At 52.2% G+C, this 15,810-nt stretch overlaps 1 protein-coding gene across 2 annotated transcripts in view; it reads right to left on the bottom strand.

Moving 5' to 3' along the window:
• Positions 1-1,851: 1,851 nt before the first annotated feature.
• The window catches only part of TNPO3 (transportin 3), a 34,188-nt gene continuing 20,229 nt past the window's right edge, over positions 1,852-15,810 (bottom strand). The window contains exons 11-23 of one of the 2 annotated variants that reach the window (XM_060279261.2): positions 15,620-15,759; positions 14,921-15,112; positions 14,420-14,511; positions 13,143-13,219; positions 11,468-11,528; positions 10,325-10,465; positions 9,084-9,200; positions 8,086-8,180; positions 7,516-7,672; positions 5,319-5,486; positions 4,744-4,856; positions 3,278-3,370; positions 1,852-2,260 (exon numbers count right to left, since the gene is read on the bottom strand). In XM_060279261.2, the coding sequence (XP_060135244.2) occupies positions 3,310-3,370; positions 4,744-4,856; positions 5,319-5,486; positions 7,516-7,672; positions 8,086-8,180; positions 9,084-9,200; positions 10,325-10,465; positions 11,468-11,528; positions 13,143-13,219; positions 14,420-14,511; positions 14,921-15,112; positions 15,620-15,759 (1,414 nt within the window). In that variant the 3' untranslated portion in view covers positions 1,852-2,260; positions 3,278-3,309. Of the gene's footprint in view, positions 2,261-3,277; positions 3,371-4,743; positions 4,857-5,318; positions 5,487-7,515; positions 7,673-8,085; positions 8,181-9,083; positions 9,201-10,324; positions 10,466-11,443; positions 11,529-13,142; positions 13,220-14,419; positions 14,512-14,920; positions 15,113-15,619; positions 15,760-15,810 lie in introns of both variants that reach the window. The other variant, XM_060279260.2, reaches the window with a different exon arrangement.

Raw genomic sequence — 15,810 nt, 5'->3', positions numbered from 1 at the left:
TTGCTCAGCAATGTCTGCACTGACTGGCAGCCGCTCCCCAGGGTTTCATATGGGGAGTTTCTCCCAACTCCAGCTGGGACCTTCTGCTTGCAAGGCAAATGCTCGGCTCCTGAGCTTGGGGCATTCCCCATGGAGTTTTTTTTTGGGGGGGGGGGTCTGATCCCACAGAAGCCTAAACCCCCAAGTTCCCCTGGCTCAGGGGAAAGAGTGAGGGGGCCGCCGCCCACCCAAAACAAGCGAGAACTGAGTTGTTTTATCCGGTGAGGCAAAGCTGCCGAAAGTACTCACTACAGCAAAACAACTGCTAGAAATGCAGTGGTATGTTGGTTCTCCAACGGCTTGGCTCCCGAACGCTGCAAGCTCAAAGTGTTCCGGTTTGCAAAAGTTTTTCGGAAGCCGCGCCTTGGTTTTCGAACCGTTTCGGGAGTCGAATGGACTCCCAGAACGGATTAAGTTCGAGAGCCAAGATACCACTGTATATAAGCTAATTCCAAATGGGTTGCCACAATGGAATGTCTAGGGGCCCTATTTTTTTCTGCAATGAAATTTGCTGTTACGATTATTTTCATTTCTATTCCGCTTTATATTTTAAAGAACAAACCTCAAAGCGGCTTGCAGCACATTCAAATGAAACAATCCCGAATAACTCAAGCTTCAAGGGAAACGTTTCAGTTCCTTCTCTAAGTGACGTTTTGCTTCCCCCAGTCGTCAAACTGGCACCCAGAAATCTCAGTGCGGCCACAATAGGACCTGCGCCACTGGCAAAACTCGCCTCGCTGATTTCGAACACGGGGCTGGACGAGGCAGAGGCATGAATTTGTACAAGTGATAGAGGCAAGAACTAGCAGCCAGTGGGGGGGGGGGACATGTGCTTCTCTAAACTCAAGGCCCGGGCTGCTCTTCAGAATCCTGCGATGGTCGAATCCAGGAAGGCCATCGATGAATGGGACAGGAGGCATAATGTAAACCGCAAACCCCAACCGCTCCCGCAAGCTCTTAGGGCAAAAAGGCTACTGGGACAGCTTCAGTTTCAACTTTTTCGTCTGTTTTTATTTCTTTTCTCTTTTTTTGCATGTTTTTTTTTTAATTTTAAATCTTGTTCTCGAGATGGCTACAACACCAGACGGAACAGCACCCCTCCCACCCCCCATTTCCTGCCTCAAAGTCTGCTCGGGGCCCGCGACTCCCTCTCTCTCTGTGTCTCCCCCCCACCGGAGTCGCTGCCGGGATCGGTTTTAACGAAATAGCCTGCCCGCCCCCCCTCGGTCCTCCAGAGCCCCACCCCACCCCTCCCACGAAGCCCCCTCCCGCCCCTCCAAAGCGGTTAAAAAAAAATCCCAAACAGATTTAAACCAAATTTTCCAAAAAAACCAAATCAACTTTTAAAAAAGAATATATATATATATATTTATAATATAATATATAACTGTTTTATCAAAGTAAGCAAACACGTTGGTGGGGTGGGGTCTAGGTTTTCCCTGACCCTCTCTCTGTGGGCAGGGGGGTGGGCAGTTGCTGGCCCTCCCCTGCCAACCCCCCAAATATCTTGGGACTCCACCCGATCTTTCCTTTGGGACTCGGGGAGAAGGGGAGGCAGAGCTCTGGAAATCCGGACGGTGGGGCTTTGCAAAACAACAGCAACAGCAACCTTGGACTAAGCCCCTCCGCCCCATTCCCCCATCCCCTCCAGGGCAGACTATTGGGTTTCTTAGATAGGTGTTTGGTTTTTTTGTTTTTCTTTCTTAATCCCGAATGGATCTTTAAGTAATCATTTCATTTTCATTTCACAGAAAGTTTACTACTTTGTTGCTTCCAGGCAAATTAGTTTTCTATTGTTTCATATTTCTGTTGTTGTTTTTAAAACATTTTATTACTATTTTCCTTTTCATGGTTTTTTTTTTTGTCTTTTCCCCCCTCTTTCTTTCTCTCTCTCTTTTTTTTAAAGCAAGTCCATCTGAAAAAGCAGGCTCCCCCTCCCCCCGCGATGCCGTAGGTCAGTTGCAGCCATCGATATTCGCGGATAAGTTGTGCCCCCCCGGGATTTTATGGGTTTTTTTCGCGTTTTTATCTCTTTTTCTCTCTCTCTCTCTTTCTCGCACTCACAAGCAGGAACTTCACCGACTCGTTCTCGCGGCAAAGTGTCTCTTCCGGATTGGCGGGACACAGCAGAGCGAGTCAGAGCCCTCAGCCGCCATGAAGTTTGCTGGTTGTGGGACACTGTCTTGGTAGTTTTATTTCCTCTTCTGAAAATAAGACATTCCTGGAAAAGGGGGAAGGAGGAGGAGGAGCCATAGGAGGAGAGGCAGTGTTAGAAACTCAGATATATCATCTAATCGCCAAATAGCAATTAAACCTAGGCTGCGGTTGCCAAAATATGTATGTTCAGGTTTCCCTTTCTGATGGGATTATTATTACTATTTTATTACTATTACAGTCGTACCTTCGCTTACGTATCCCTCTAGATACATAAACTTCGGGATGCGAATGCAGCAAACCCGGAAGTATTTTTCCAGGTTTCGCTGTGCACGCGTGCGCAGAAGCGCTCCTCCAGTTGCGAATTCCTCAGGATGTGGCCGGACCTCCGGAACAGATCCCGTTTGCAACCGGAGGTACCACTGTATTATTATTATTTTCATTTCTATACGGCTTTATTTTTTTTAAAGAACAAATCTCAAAAGCAGTTTACAACCCATTCAAACATCAAGCAAAACAATCCAGAATGAAACTTAATTCCAGCTTCAAGGAAAATATTTCAGGTCCTTCTCTAAGCGATGTTTTGCTTTCCCCAGCCGTCAACCAGGCATTCGAAGATTGCCATGTGGTCACTTAATGGGCCCGCGCCGGTCGGAAAACGCGCCTGGCTAGTTTCGAACACTGGGAGGGAGTCAGCATCTAGGAATGCCGGAAGCTGCCTTGTGCTCAGTCATCAATCCCTGGTCCAGCTAACAAACTCAGAATTATCTACACCAGGCAATCCAGCCTCTCAGGCCTAGTGGGCTGCAAGAGTCCTTCGGCACAGAACTTGTAGGCCACACACAAGTTCCCTGCCACACACACACAGCCCCTTTGGGTTGGTCATTAACTGAGGGGGCATGGATCTGCTGGAAGGGGACCCCTGAGAGCCATCTAGCCTGACCCCCTGCAGTCCCTGGCATGGCAGCCAGCGGCAGAGGCAGCGCAATGGACCAGCGGGAGGAGGAAGGCACCATATTCAAGCCACTGGCGCCTCTCTCTACATGCACAGGAAACTGGGAGGAAAAGGGGAGATTCTGCTCACCTGGGAGACAGGCAGAGTGAAGGAGGCACAGGCTACCGGAACAATCTGGTGAAGTCCCTCAAAGCCCAGCAAACCTGTTTGCACTCCTCGGCGCTGCAGGAGGAGAGAGGAAAAGAGAGAGGCGGCCGTTATTTGGGGAGGGAAAGGACAAGCGCTCTGCACATGGCCAGGAACCTGTGCAGCCACACATTGCGGGGTGAGGCACCAACGGCTGCCAGTAGACCTGGGCTCAAAGGCCAGCTTTCTGAGAGCAAGCAAACTACACAGAGACGGGGAGCAACAGAGACCCGGGATGGCCCAAACTGGGCAGAAAACTGAGGACCAGAAACTTGAGTCAGAGGGAACTGGGTGGAGGTGTGTATAAATCAGTGGTGATGAAGCTCAGGGCCAAAGGTGTTTGCATGTGCAGAAATAGCCTCCTTAGCAGGCCAGATACTCCCGGTGGAAGCCTGGAATTCCAGTGCCCAAGAGGGAACCCACCGAGCTCCCTCCTTTACTTGCACACAGGAGAAAGGCTACCATGGGATCCCCAAAGACCGGGGCACCCTGCCCTCCGCCCACCAGGCTCTTGTTGAGCAAGCAAATGTTCACAGGAGGCCCTGAATGCCGCAGGGTGGAAGGAAACCCCAGGAGGCAGGCAGGCTGGCTGGGGTGCCACTTGGGTGCTAAGACGTTTGCCAAACTGCCTGGCAAGGTGTGGCACCGAGGAACGGGCCAGGGCTTGCTTCAGCACACACACACACACCCCGGGCGAAGGGGAGGGAGGCCTGGCAAAGCTGCAGGGCCTCGAAAGCAGGTGCGGCTGGGCATAGGCCTGCCTGAGCCAGTCACCCTGCGCTGGCAAAGGGCGCAGGACTGGGGCCAAGCAGCCTTGCGGTATCCCCCTCCCAAAAGCCGCACAACCGGACTGGCAGGACCAGAAAAACCTGACTGGCAAACGGGAGGAAAGAGAGAGAGATCCCAGCCGAGGGACACTCTGACCCAGCAACCTCCTGGCAAAGAAGGGCTTTCCTCCACAGTTGGCATAGAGAGAGGGGCAAATTGAGATAGGGGACCCAGTGAAGCTCCCCGACTCACACAATCCCCAATGAAATGAATGGCTCGTGATCCACACAAGGAAGGATCAGTTTCATAAAGCCCGCGAGTGAAAACTGCTTAAGGAGGTGAAACATACACATTGAGTTGGGTAGGGATCAAAGGGTCATCTATTCCGTGCCTGTCCAACCGGTTGATATCGCTGGTTGTCCCTGCCCGATCCCAAAAAAGCTCAACAACACTGGTCAATCCAATGGGTAGATCACTGCCAGTTTATTTTTATAGTGGGAGTAGATCGCAGTCTCTTGGATGCTGGACACCCCTGATCTAGTCCAATGAATCTTGCTGCGTCTGATTATCCCCCCACCCACTTACCCTTGGTACCCCCGCCTGACCAATCCCCCCACCGTAGCCCTGAAGGCTGCACTGACCTCGTGACCTGCTTGTGGAAGTCTGTCAGCTGCTTGTGCGTCACCTGCACGGCTCCCCCCGATGTTTCCTTTGGTAAGCCTTTCAGCGAGTTCTCCAGCCAGCGGCAGAAGGTCTGTGGCAGCCACAGAGAGGGGGGTGGGGAGAAATGAAGAGGGGGGGGGGAGGAGTTACTCCCAAGACTCTGCAGCAATGCACAAAGAGCCCCGGGGGTTAGAGCACCTGCTTTGAGTGCAGAAGGCTGCAGGCCAGTGGATCCCCAACCTTTTGGGGCCATCCCACACCCCTTGGTTCCGTGAACTCACCCCCAGTGCCCCCCACCTTACAAAAAGCACAATGCAAGAGAGTAGTTTGCACAACCCGCCAAGGAAGAGGATAGCATACGGTAGTACGATTCAAAATGGTAAGGACTGGCTGCACGCTTGTTCAAAACCCAATTTAAATGCAGTTGATCCAACAAAACTGAACTCGATCTAGCTTTTCAAAGTCCGGTAGTGTCAAGCTAGTGCCAAAGGCAGGCTGGGCAAGCCCAGTGCTCTCCCCCACCCGGAAGGCCCAGTCCCAGCTTCCTCCTTACCGGCCTGTCGACCTGCATGATCTCCCACAGCACCTCGGCCACGTCTGGCAGGGTGTAAGGCGGCAGGCAGAAGCAGCTGGTGTGCAAGAGCTGGCTCACAAGCTGCTGGCCCAGCTGCGTCATCACCTGCGCAATCAGCTCCTTCCGCGCCTCAAAGTTCTCTTCGTGCTGCGGGGAGAGAGAGAGGGACGCACTCGCGGGGGGCCCTCAGAGCTGCGGGGGGGGGGCTTCCCACCCAGACCGTGGGCCGCTCTCGACACCCCACTTCTGCTCCAGAGGGGAGCAGACCATCCTCATCCTCCCCCCTTCTCTGGGGGGGCAGGCAGCCTTGGAGTCCCCTCCCCCCGCCACCCACAGAATCAGGCTGCCTCCAAATCAGATCTCTCCCTCCTTTCCAAGGACCAAGCTTCTCTCCTTGGGCTAAACTTTGCCCAAACTTAGCCTGGGACTTTCCCCCCCGGTCTCTGCGATGGCACTGGTCCTTAACACCCTGCTCTGAATCCCTCTCTATTTTTTTAAAAAAAAATAAATTTTATTTATTTGGTTTTTTCAGATTATAATTTTACAGTCCCATACCCAACATACAACGTGGAAACAAGATTCCAAGGAATCTGCTGGACTTCCCTCCTCCCCTTTGTGGGTCCTATTGTTAATCATTTCCTCCTGCATCTTATATGATAATCCAAATCTTTTACCTCTCCATTGTGTCCAAAAGTCACCATTGAACTACAAGTGTTATTCCAATCCTATTAACGATTTTAACTGTTTACAATGGAAATTATAAAATTTCCCTATTCCTTATTTAAATTTTTGGTCTTCCCTATTTCTGGTTCTTCCTGTATGGATCCCTCTCTCTTTGCTCAAAGGTTCTAGTCCTCAGTTTTTAAAGGCCTCTGGGGAGCGGCCCTTTCACAGCACCGTGCTGAAGGATGTGGTATTGCCAGAGCAGGCAATTGCAACCTTTTCCTGCTGCCTAGAATGGACACACAGGGGAATGTGGCTCCAGGCAGGGAAGACTTCCTTGTCCTACCTGCCCTGGAGCTTCCTCCCTCTGTGTGTGACCAGGTAGATGTGTGTGACCCTGGCTGACCAGGTAAAAGGGCTGGCCACGCAACCCTCTCTCTCTCTTGGACTCTTCCTCATAGACTCTCCTAGCTCTTGGCCAGCACATGGCTCAACCTTCACAGAGGATGGAGCCCACAAGCAGAGAGTCTGAAAAGTAGTTCAGACTTCTCACTGTAACCACAAGATAGAGCCTTCCATCAGAATTACTGCAGTGAACTAAATGTGAGTAAAACTTTCTTCTTACTTTTAAAGAAGACTGTGTCGTGGCGTTGTTGTTTTAAGAGGGAAATAAAAGGGGAAACTTGCCAGGACCAATCCAGACTGGATTGCTTAAAGGATTCTAACAAATCATTAAGTTGCTTCCAATAAGTTGCAAGGGGAATGTGCTGTGCTCTTTGCTCACTAGTGTGAGTGAGGAGGGATCGTATCAAAACAATTTATCCTCTCCTTAACACTCCTTAACATTCCCAACAGATAGCGCTAAGCAAGGGCTTCTCCTGAGGCAAAGCTTGGCCGCAGAAGCTTGTTTCACCATCAGGGCTCAAAGGCTGCCTCTGAGCGCATGCAGAGTGCCGTTTCATGCGCCACTGAGAAACTACAGCCAGCCTCTGTAATCTGAAGCTTATAGGTACGAATGGCCTGGCTCGAGAGCAGGCTCAAGACCTACCAGAGCCTTCACCAACTGGACAAGCTCCTGCTGATTTAAACTACAGCTCCCATCAGCCCCTGCCAGCACGGCTGCATGACAATGTGGCATGCCGCCGGGGGCTGATGGGAGTTTTAGTCCAAAACTGCAGAAGAGTACAGGGTTGGCCAAGGCTGGCCTGGCAACTGGATGGTGGGTTCTGGCAGGCAGGGGGGGGAAGAGTGCTGGACCTGGGAGAGAAGGGTTTGAATCCCCACTCAGCCATGAAGCTCACAGGGTGACCTCGGGGCCTGCCACAGTCTCTCAGCCTAACCTACCTCGCAGGGTTGTTGGGAGGAGAGTTACATATGCCACCTTGAGCTCCGTGCGGGGAAAAGTGGGGCAATACCCCTGCGGCCCCGCCCCCCCCAAGAAACCCTCTGGGATAAAATGCTGTGTGCCTTGGCACCCTGCGCTGACGCGCAACCCCTGGCGCCCGCCACTCACGTCGTTGGACACTCCCGTGTGGACGAGGTCGCGCAAGAACTTCATGACGCTGCAGTTGGCATCGCGGTGGTCCAGGGTGGTGGCAGCAATGGCCCACTGCAGGATGGGGAGAATCACCTGGCTGCGGAGCAGGGTGATGGGGCTCCGCTGGATGAACCTGCAAGGGGGAGGCAGCATCAGACAGCTCTCCTCGTGGAAACTCCTCCTGCATGTCAATGCCTGATAACAGCTCTTCAGATCTGGGTCCTAGATAACCCCCCCCCCCGGTTCCTGATTAGGGTCCCTTCCTGTCCCAAGGGCAGCGGAGCCGCAACAGTATCAGCCCCCCTGTTTTTTTGCAATCTCCTTCCTCCAAGGTTCAGAAATACTGACCTTTACGAGAGACACTGCCAAGCATTTGTGCTCCAGCGGACCTCTCCCGGGGGGGGGGGGGGGATACGATACTGAGGTCTGGGATTTGGAGCAAACCAGACTGGAAAACCTGCTTTGGGTGGAAAGTGCCAAGGCTGGCCTGGAAGCAAGGCAGCCAGGAGCCAAGCGCAAGGTGTGTGTGTGGGGGGGGGGGTGTACCTGGTCGCCAGCCGGAAGAGGTCGTCCACAGTGTCTGGGTGGTTCTGGAGGCCATTGGGTTGCTCGATGAGCCTGAATGTGGGCACGCACAGAGCCTGGAAGGGCAGAGCAAGGGGGGCAGGAGGAAGCCATTAGCAGTTAAACCTGCCCAAATGCATCCCCCCCTGTAATACAAATATATGGGGGCAGCAGCCATGTTTGGAACAACGGGCACAGTTTCTGCAGACCTTTTTCAGAAAGGGCATCCAAGGCTACAAAGGACTAAAACATTTCACTGAAATGCCTGCATTGCAGGAATTGCTGATTCTTGGAGGTCCCTGCCAACTCTGCAATGCAATGTTATTATTATAATAATAATAATAATAATAATAATAATAATAATAATAATAATAACAACTTATTTATTTATACCCTGCCCATCTGGCCGGGTTCCCCCAGCCACTCTGGGCGGCTTCCAACAAAACACTAAAATACAGAAATCCATCAAACATTAAAAGCTTGTTGGAATAATAATAATAATAATAATAATAATAATTGATTGATTGAATTTATATACCGCCCTATACCCGGGGGATCTCAGGGCAGCTCACAGAATAAAATCAAGATATAAAACCACAAAATACCTAATAAAAACAAAAACAACCCAATAGCCCCCCCCCACCCGAAAAACACACGGGCATATGATGTAAATGGGATCACCCAAGGCCTGGTTAAAAAGCAACGTTTTTGCCTGGCGCCTAAAGGTGTATAATGAAGGCGCCAGGTGAACGTCCCTGGGGAGAGCATTCCAGAGACGGGGAGCCACTGCAGAGAAGGCCCTGTTCTCGTGTTGCCATCCTTGCATTCCTTCCCCAAAAGGGAATCTGGAGGGAATGCCTCTGAGCCTGTGCAGAGCTCGTCGTCGGGACCACACGCATTCAGACCAAGACCAGGAAGGGGCCTCCCCAGGTCAGGTGAGCCCCAGCGAAGCCGCGAGGAAACCCCGGGGGCCAACCTACCTGCAGCATATCAAGCAGCCCCTGCCGACAGCCCTCCTCCATTCCATACTCATCCACAAGTATGCTGCCCAGGTAGAGGAAGCAGGAGTGCTGGTGCTCCTGGTAGACGCTCACCATCTGCCGGGGGAGAAGCAGGGGTCAGCAAAAGGGAAGGATCCTGGAGCCAAAGCAGCAGCCCGGCGGACCAGGTGGGGCTGCGTTTTATCTACCCTTCGATGTAAGGTCCCAAGGCAAGCGACAACAGTAAGCAAACAGGCAGCATTTTAAACAGTTTAAACCATTCACAAGGAGAATACCAGGGTGGGTTCAAAAATCTATCCCAGGTGCCCAAAGGGGCTGAGAAGAGGAGGCGCATTCTCAGCAGCTGCCGATCTGCATTGGCTCCCAGTACGTTTCCGAGCACAATTCAAAGTGTTGGTGCTGACCTTTAAAGCCCTAAATGGCCTCGGTCCAGTATACCTGAAGGACCATCTCCACCCCCATCATTCTGCCCGGACCCTGAGGTCCAGCTCTGAGGACCTTCTGGCGGTTCCCTCACTGCGAGAAGCCAAGTTACAGGGAACCAGGCAGAGGGCCTTCTCAGTAGTAGCCCTTCCCATCAGATGTCAAGTAGATAATCATTTCAACTGAGCGCCACGAGGCTGGCACTCTCCAGAGCTCCCTGCTGCTGGTTGAGGGGGGGGGGGGGATTTGCGCAACGACTTGGCCTAAACGAGTCTTGCTAATAATTGGTGCCATTGGAATGCAGAGCTCAGAATGCTTCTAGTGAAATGGAAAGAGACCGACATGCAAAGCAGGGAGGGCGCACACTTGCAAGTGGTGGCCTCTCCTTCCTTGGAGGCTGTGACACCTGCATTGCAGGGGGTTGGACTGGATGACCCTTGGGGGCCCCATCCATCTCTACTAGTTCTACGGTTTATGTGTATTTATAAACTTCATCTGGATTGCCCCTTCCTCTATTCTGGAGACATGTGCACCTGCTCTTTAAAAATAATATAATAATAATTTCCCTGCTATGAGTGTGGTGAGGACTCTCAGTCTCAGACTCTTAATCACAGAGTCGTAGATCCCTGCACTGCATGGTTACTTCCAATTCTACAATTCTTCTTCCCTGGAGGTTTTAAATGGAGGCTGGATGGCCAACTGGCAGGGTCTCCTTTAGCAATTCCTGCACCGCAGCGGGTTGGTCTTCATGGCCCTCTGGGGTCCCTTTCCGACACCATTGTTCTACGGCCGTTTACCTGGGTGACCAGAGGCTGCAGGAGGGCCGCCGAGCCTTTCCCCACGCAGCGGACAGCGAAGCGCAGGCACCGGCAGCAGCGCTCCACGATGCGGTTATCGGCACGATGCTTGTTCAGGGTCTCTGACAGGACTGGCCAGATCTGGGCAGAGGAAGGAGAGCGATTATGGAGGGTTTCCTTGACGTCGGACAGGAGCAGCCGAAGCAGAGACCCGCCTGGTCTCCTCTCCCTGGAAACCTAATCCCATGGCAGCAGCACATTCCACAAGGTCAGCACTAGCAGGGAGAAAGGAGCCAGGCTCCAATTGGCAACGCTCCCTCTGCAAAAGTATTCAGGCCACGGGGCTTTGCTTATCTGCCCATCGTATCCGCCGGTCTGTGGAAGGACCAGGAGCGAAACTGGGGTGGTGGTGGTGGGGCCAGGGCAGTAGGCCAAAGCCCCAGTGCTGCAAAGGGTGGGCCGTGGGATCAAATGCACACACAGAGCGCTGGGGCAGTGCAACGGCAAAAGTCCAGGGCTGGGAATCCGTTCAGTCCCCAGTTTAAATATCATCATGGATTCATTAAGTAAAGCCCTGTTTCCATGCCACAGCTCCCTTCCCCACCATCTGGGGACAAAACTGACCTCCCCCTTACACAGATTGTTGTAAGGATTACAGAGGAAATGTACGTGAAGCATTAGGACTACAGAGGTAATGTACATGAAGCATAAGGATTACAGAGATAACGTATGTGAATCCCGAAGAACATGACAAAAAATATATACATTACTTATTATTATTACATACAGCCAGCCACCCCTTACCATGGGGGGCACAACAGAACAGGGGAAATGAGTAAGTAAGGCCCTTGGCTACCTCCCACCCCCACCCCCTTGGCGTTGCTCCATCCGGGGTGAGGAGGAGACAAGGTCAACTGGAATCCAGAGGCGCGCCTAGGACTGTGAACAGACCCAGAGCTGGCAGCCCCAGAAGCCAGATGTCCCTTTCCAAGCTCCATCTGTGCAATCACAGCTGAAGTGTGCCACAGAGGGCAAGCCCACATAGGTGACCCGGGCAAGTAAGCCAAGCAGCTTCACCAGTCGCCCTCTGGAGTGAGCAGGGGGGGCTTCTCCACCTACCTCCTGGATGACTTCTCCACCTACCTCCTGGATGACTTTTTGGCACGGGTGGGTCTGTCCATTTTCTACAATAGGGTTGGTATGCCTGTGGAAAAAGAGACGGAGGGGTGAAAGGGAGCTCGTGGGCGAGCTGGGCTGGAGAGGCAGGTCCCAGCTGCTCCTCCAATGGCATCCTTAACGGGACAATTGCCCCGGGGAAGGAGGACTGCAAAGACACCGTCCCCTACTTCCAAAAAAAGCAAACCAGCATAGATCTGAGAGATGTTTGGCTGACATGTTGGCCCATCCTGAAACCTCAAGAGGTGGGGAAAGGGGCCCCTTGCAGATCTAACCGCAGCCCCAAAAGGCAAGACCTTAGAATGGAGTTGGACAGAATCAGCTGCCAGTAACCAAGTGCAGGGGAAGGAAAGCACAACAACACTTGGATATGTGAAGAGCAGGACACTGGGGAAGACTGGAGAGCAGCCACCTTTGAAGTTGCAAAGGCTGAGAACAGATCGCTGCTTCCCAAATCAGGCCAGCGGCAACAGATTTAAAGTCAGAGAAGCAAGAACAGAGCTGCAGAGTTGTGAGGCATGGCTAGATGAGGGGAGGTTTTGGGAAAGTCCAGAAATAACCGATAAATTGCTAGAACTCAGGCCAAAAGAAGATGGATTTCAAATAAATCTTCACAAGGTTTTATTGATGTGATGTGGAGTTTAAATGGGAATCAATCCCAATGTTGAAGGCAAATAAAGGTAAATTCCAGTAAAAATCAGGACAAGGCCCTGTTTCGACTATTCTTCGTCAGCTGGAATATTGAGAAAGTTGAAATGAATCTTAGAATAATTCTCCTTATTCATTCAGATCTCTAAACATAAAGTTTTATCATATGTAAAAAACAGAGACTATGTTTAAATGAACATAACAGGTATATCTGTGAGTAACTAACCTTACATCAAACTTACATTCTGTTTTCTAAATAAAGAGTTAAATTGCTTATAATGTACAAAGATAGCTTGTCTGTGCTTTATTCCAGCTGACGAAGAATAGTCGAAACAGGGCCTTATCCTGATTTTTACTGGAATTTACCTTTATTCGGCCTGAGTTCTTGCAATTTATCGGTTATTTCTACCAGTAGATGAGGAGAGGCCCTTGCAGATTTAGCCAGCAGCCCAGCAAACTTATCTCCGCTTTCCTAATAGTGTCCTGTCAACTGCTATGGCTTCTGCCAAACGATCCCCCAGGGACTGACATTTGGCAAACCCAGAATTCTCCCAGAGATCCCTATGTGGGCCGCTCTGTTGCTCCCCATCCCGGCCCGGAAATATATGGGTTTATGGGGGAAAGGGAGCTGCTATTAAACTAGCTGAAGCTCTGTTGTGCGGCTCTTCCCAAAGGAGCCTGGACAGAAGGATGAGAGAGGAGGGAAGTTGTGAGGGGAGAAGGAGGGAGGAGGCAAGCAGAGCAGAAGACTGAAGTGGGGGGTGGAGGAGGGTTATCTGGGACTCTCCCCCCCCCCCACTGCCACAATTTCACCTCCCAACCACAGAATTTCAGCTCCATTGGTGCAGGTGTTGGGAGATTGTCCAGGAGATCCTGATCGAAGACCTCCAGAGGAAGATGCACCCGCTGTTTCGGGTGAGCAGCCCGATGGTTATTGTCACCCCCCCAACCCCATGGGTAGGGGGAGAGACCCCGGTCTCCAACAGCTTCTTACCTAAATATAACAGCAAGGCGATCTAGGGGCACAGTGGGGTCTGAGGAGAGGCCATTGCTCGGCTCCTGAGAGAGCAGCTGGAAAAAAGAGAAAACACACAAGACGGCTCAGGGAAGGGACTCAAGGAGGATGGCCAAGAAAATGCTGCCTTGTTGCCAGCACTTGGGGAGGGGGGCTCCATGGTCAAGCCCCACTTTGCACTCTTAGGGGCAAAGCAGCACATGGCAAAGACCACCAGTGGGCACAGAGAGCGGCAGTCCCTGAGCCAACCCCTCGCCCCAATCGCATGGCTGATCATTTGAGGCGCAACTTGGGGGTGGCTGGGAGTGACGCACTTTATTAAATGGGGGTGGCATTTTGAGAGGCAAGCCAAGACGACCACCACTACTATGGCTTCATTTGTTACCCAACCTTCACCAGCAGGTCCAGCTTAGGTAAAGGTAACTTTACCTAGTGACCGACTCTGGGGTTGTGGCGCTAATCTCGCGGTATTGACCGAGGGAGCTGACGTACAGCTTCCAGGTCATGTGGCCAGCATGACAAAGCCGCTTCTGGTGAACCAGAGCAGCGCATGGAAAAGCCGTTTACCTTCCCACCAGAGCGGTACCTATTTATCTACTTGCACTTTGGTGTGCTTTCGAACTGCTAGGTTGGCAGGAGCAGGGACCGAGCAACGGGAGCTCACCCCGTCATGGGGATTCGAACCGCCAACCTTCTAATCGGCAAGCCCTAGGCTCTGTGGTTTAACACACAGAGCCACCCGCGTCCCAGGTCCAGCTTAAAATCCAGTTATTAAAAACCGTTGGGGGAAAAATTGAACTATAGTCAAAAGAACAGGCAGGGGGGTCCTGAAAACAAGGTATCTCAGGTGTCAAGGGTCAATGGACAGAGGTGCTTCTTCAGAGAATGTCGGAAACTGTACCATGAAGGCGCAAGGCGCACCTCTGTGGGGATTTCCACAACTTATGGGGCTGCTACAGAGAAGGCCGCCTCCTAGGCCACACCGACCCCCAACTACCCAGAGGGCCCCCTTTGCTAATCCTAACACCCAGGAGGGTCTGTAGGGAAAGAGATGGTCTTTGGGGACAATCCCTACCCCTTTGAGCAAAACAAGCAAAATGTGCGTTTTAAAAAAGTGCTTGCCTTTCTTCCAAACGGCGAGGGCTTGCTTCCAAGTCCTCCTTTACCAGTTTCTGTCCCAAAGCTTATTTCCCCCAGGAAGCCCTCCCTCCCTTCAGGTAAGGCAGCCATGCTCAGCCGGCCCTCAGGCCCCGTACCTTTTTCAGCGCCATCACCTGAACGGCACAAAGTTCACTGAGACACGCCGAGATCTTCTCCAGCGGGAGCCTAGCCAGCACCAAGGCAGTCCCTGAAGAACAAGGGGAGGTGTGGTCACTTCATCAACCAAACCAGCGCAGGGACTAAACTCAGCCTCAAACGGCCGAACTGACAGCAGCCCTCCGCGGTCTCACATGGGAGAGACCTTGGCCGGAAACCCTGGAGAGCAGCTGCCGGCCAGTGTAGACAACACTGAGGTGTACTCTGCACTTAGCAAAACACTGTCAAAGCACTCTGCTTGTAGAAGACAAGCATGTCAGCGAGAAGGCTACGCTGTGCCAGTATTCCTGGCATGCTAGCTTTCCAGAGGCAAGGGGCCTTCAAAACAGGCTGTGCTGTTGCAGGAGGACAGCAAAGACGTGGTCCAGGGAAGCCCCCTCTCCTCCCCTGTAGGGCTGGCTGCCCCCGCGCCCCCCCCCCGCTGCGGAAGGAGCACGTACCTTTCAGGAGCCCCACAGCTGCTTCGGGCGAGAGCATGAAGGAGTCCAGGGAACGTGCGATTTCCAGCAAGCCGCTGAAGTGCTGGGCCATGTGGTCTCTGCACACGGAGCAGATGTTGTGGATGGCTTTGGCCGCCACTGAGGCCAAGGACTTCTCACAGAGGCCTTTCATCAGGTAGCCAAGCACAGGATCTGTTGCAGGGAGAGAGGAGGTATTCTATTTTTTATTTTATTTTATTTATTTCCCTTCATCCAAAGATCACAGGGCAGTTAACAACATAAAAATACAAAAATGAGAACACAAAATGCATAATAAAACAACAACAACACCCCCCCGCCCAACATACCAACTGTGTCCAGGGCAACTGTCTACCAGCTCCATCTGGTACGCAGGCTGAGACCCTCTCTGCCCACAGATTGTCTCGCCAGAGTGGTGCATGCTCTGGTTATCTCTCGCTTGGACACGCTCTGCGTGGGGCTACCTTTGAAGGTGACTCGGAAACGGCAATTAATCCAGAATGCGGCAGCTAGAATGGTGACTGGGAGCGGCTGCCGAGACCATATAACACCGGTCCTGAGAGACCTACATTGGCTCCCAGTACGTTCCCAAGCACAATTCAAAGTGTCTCCACCCCCATCGTCCAACCCTGATGCTGAGGCCCAGCTCTGGGGGCCTTTTGGCAGCTCCCTTGCACTCACCAAGGAAATGGGGGTTCCTGTCCACAACTTCGCTCATTTCGCCAACCAGCTCGATGCTAGTGTAGCGGACGGCCGTGTGCACCGATTCAGGCAGGCGTACCACCCCCTCCAGCACCTCCACCAGTGTTGGATTGTTCTCCCTGAGAGCAGGAAATGACAATTACTCCACAGCAACAAAAAACAACAAAGCT

Source organism: Zootoca vivipara, chromosome 9 (genome assembly GCF_965207765.1).
Source record: "Zootoca vivipara chromosome 9, rZooViv2.hap1.1, whole genome shotgun sequence".
NCBI classification, from domain to species: domain Eukaryota; kingdom Metazoa; phylum Chordata; class Lepidosauria; order Squamata; family Lacertidae; genus Zootoca; species Zootoca vivipara.
This window is presented reverse-complemented; position numbering and strand designations above follow the sequence as displayed.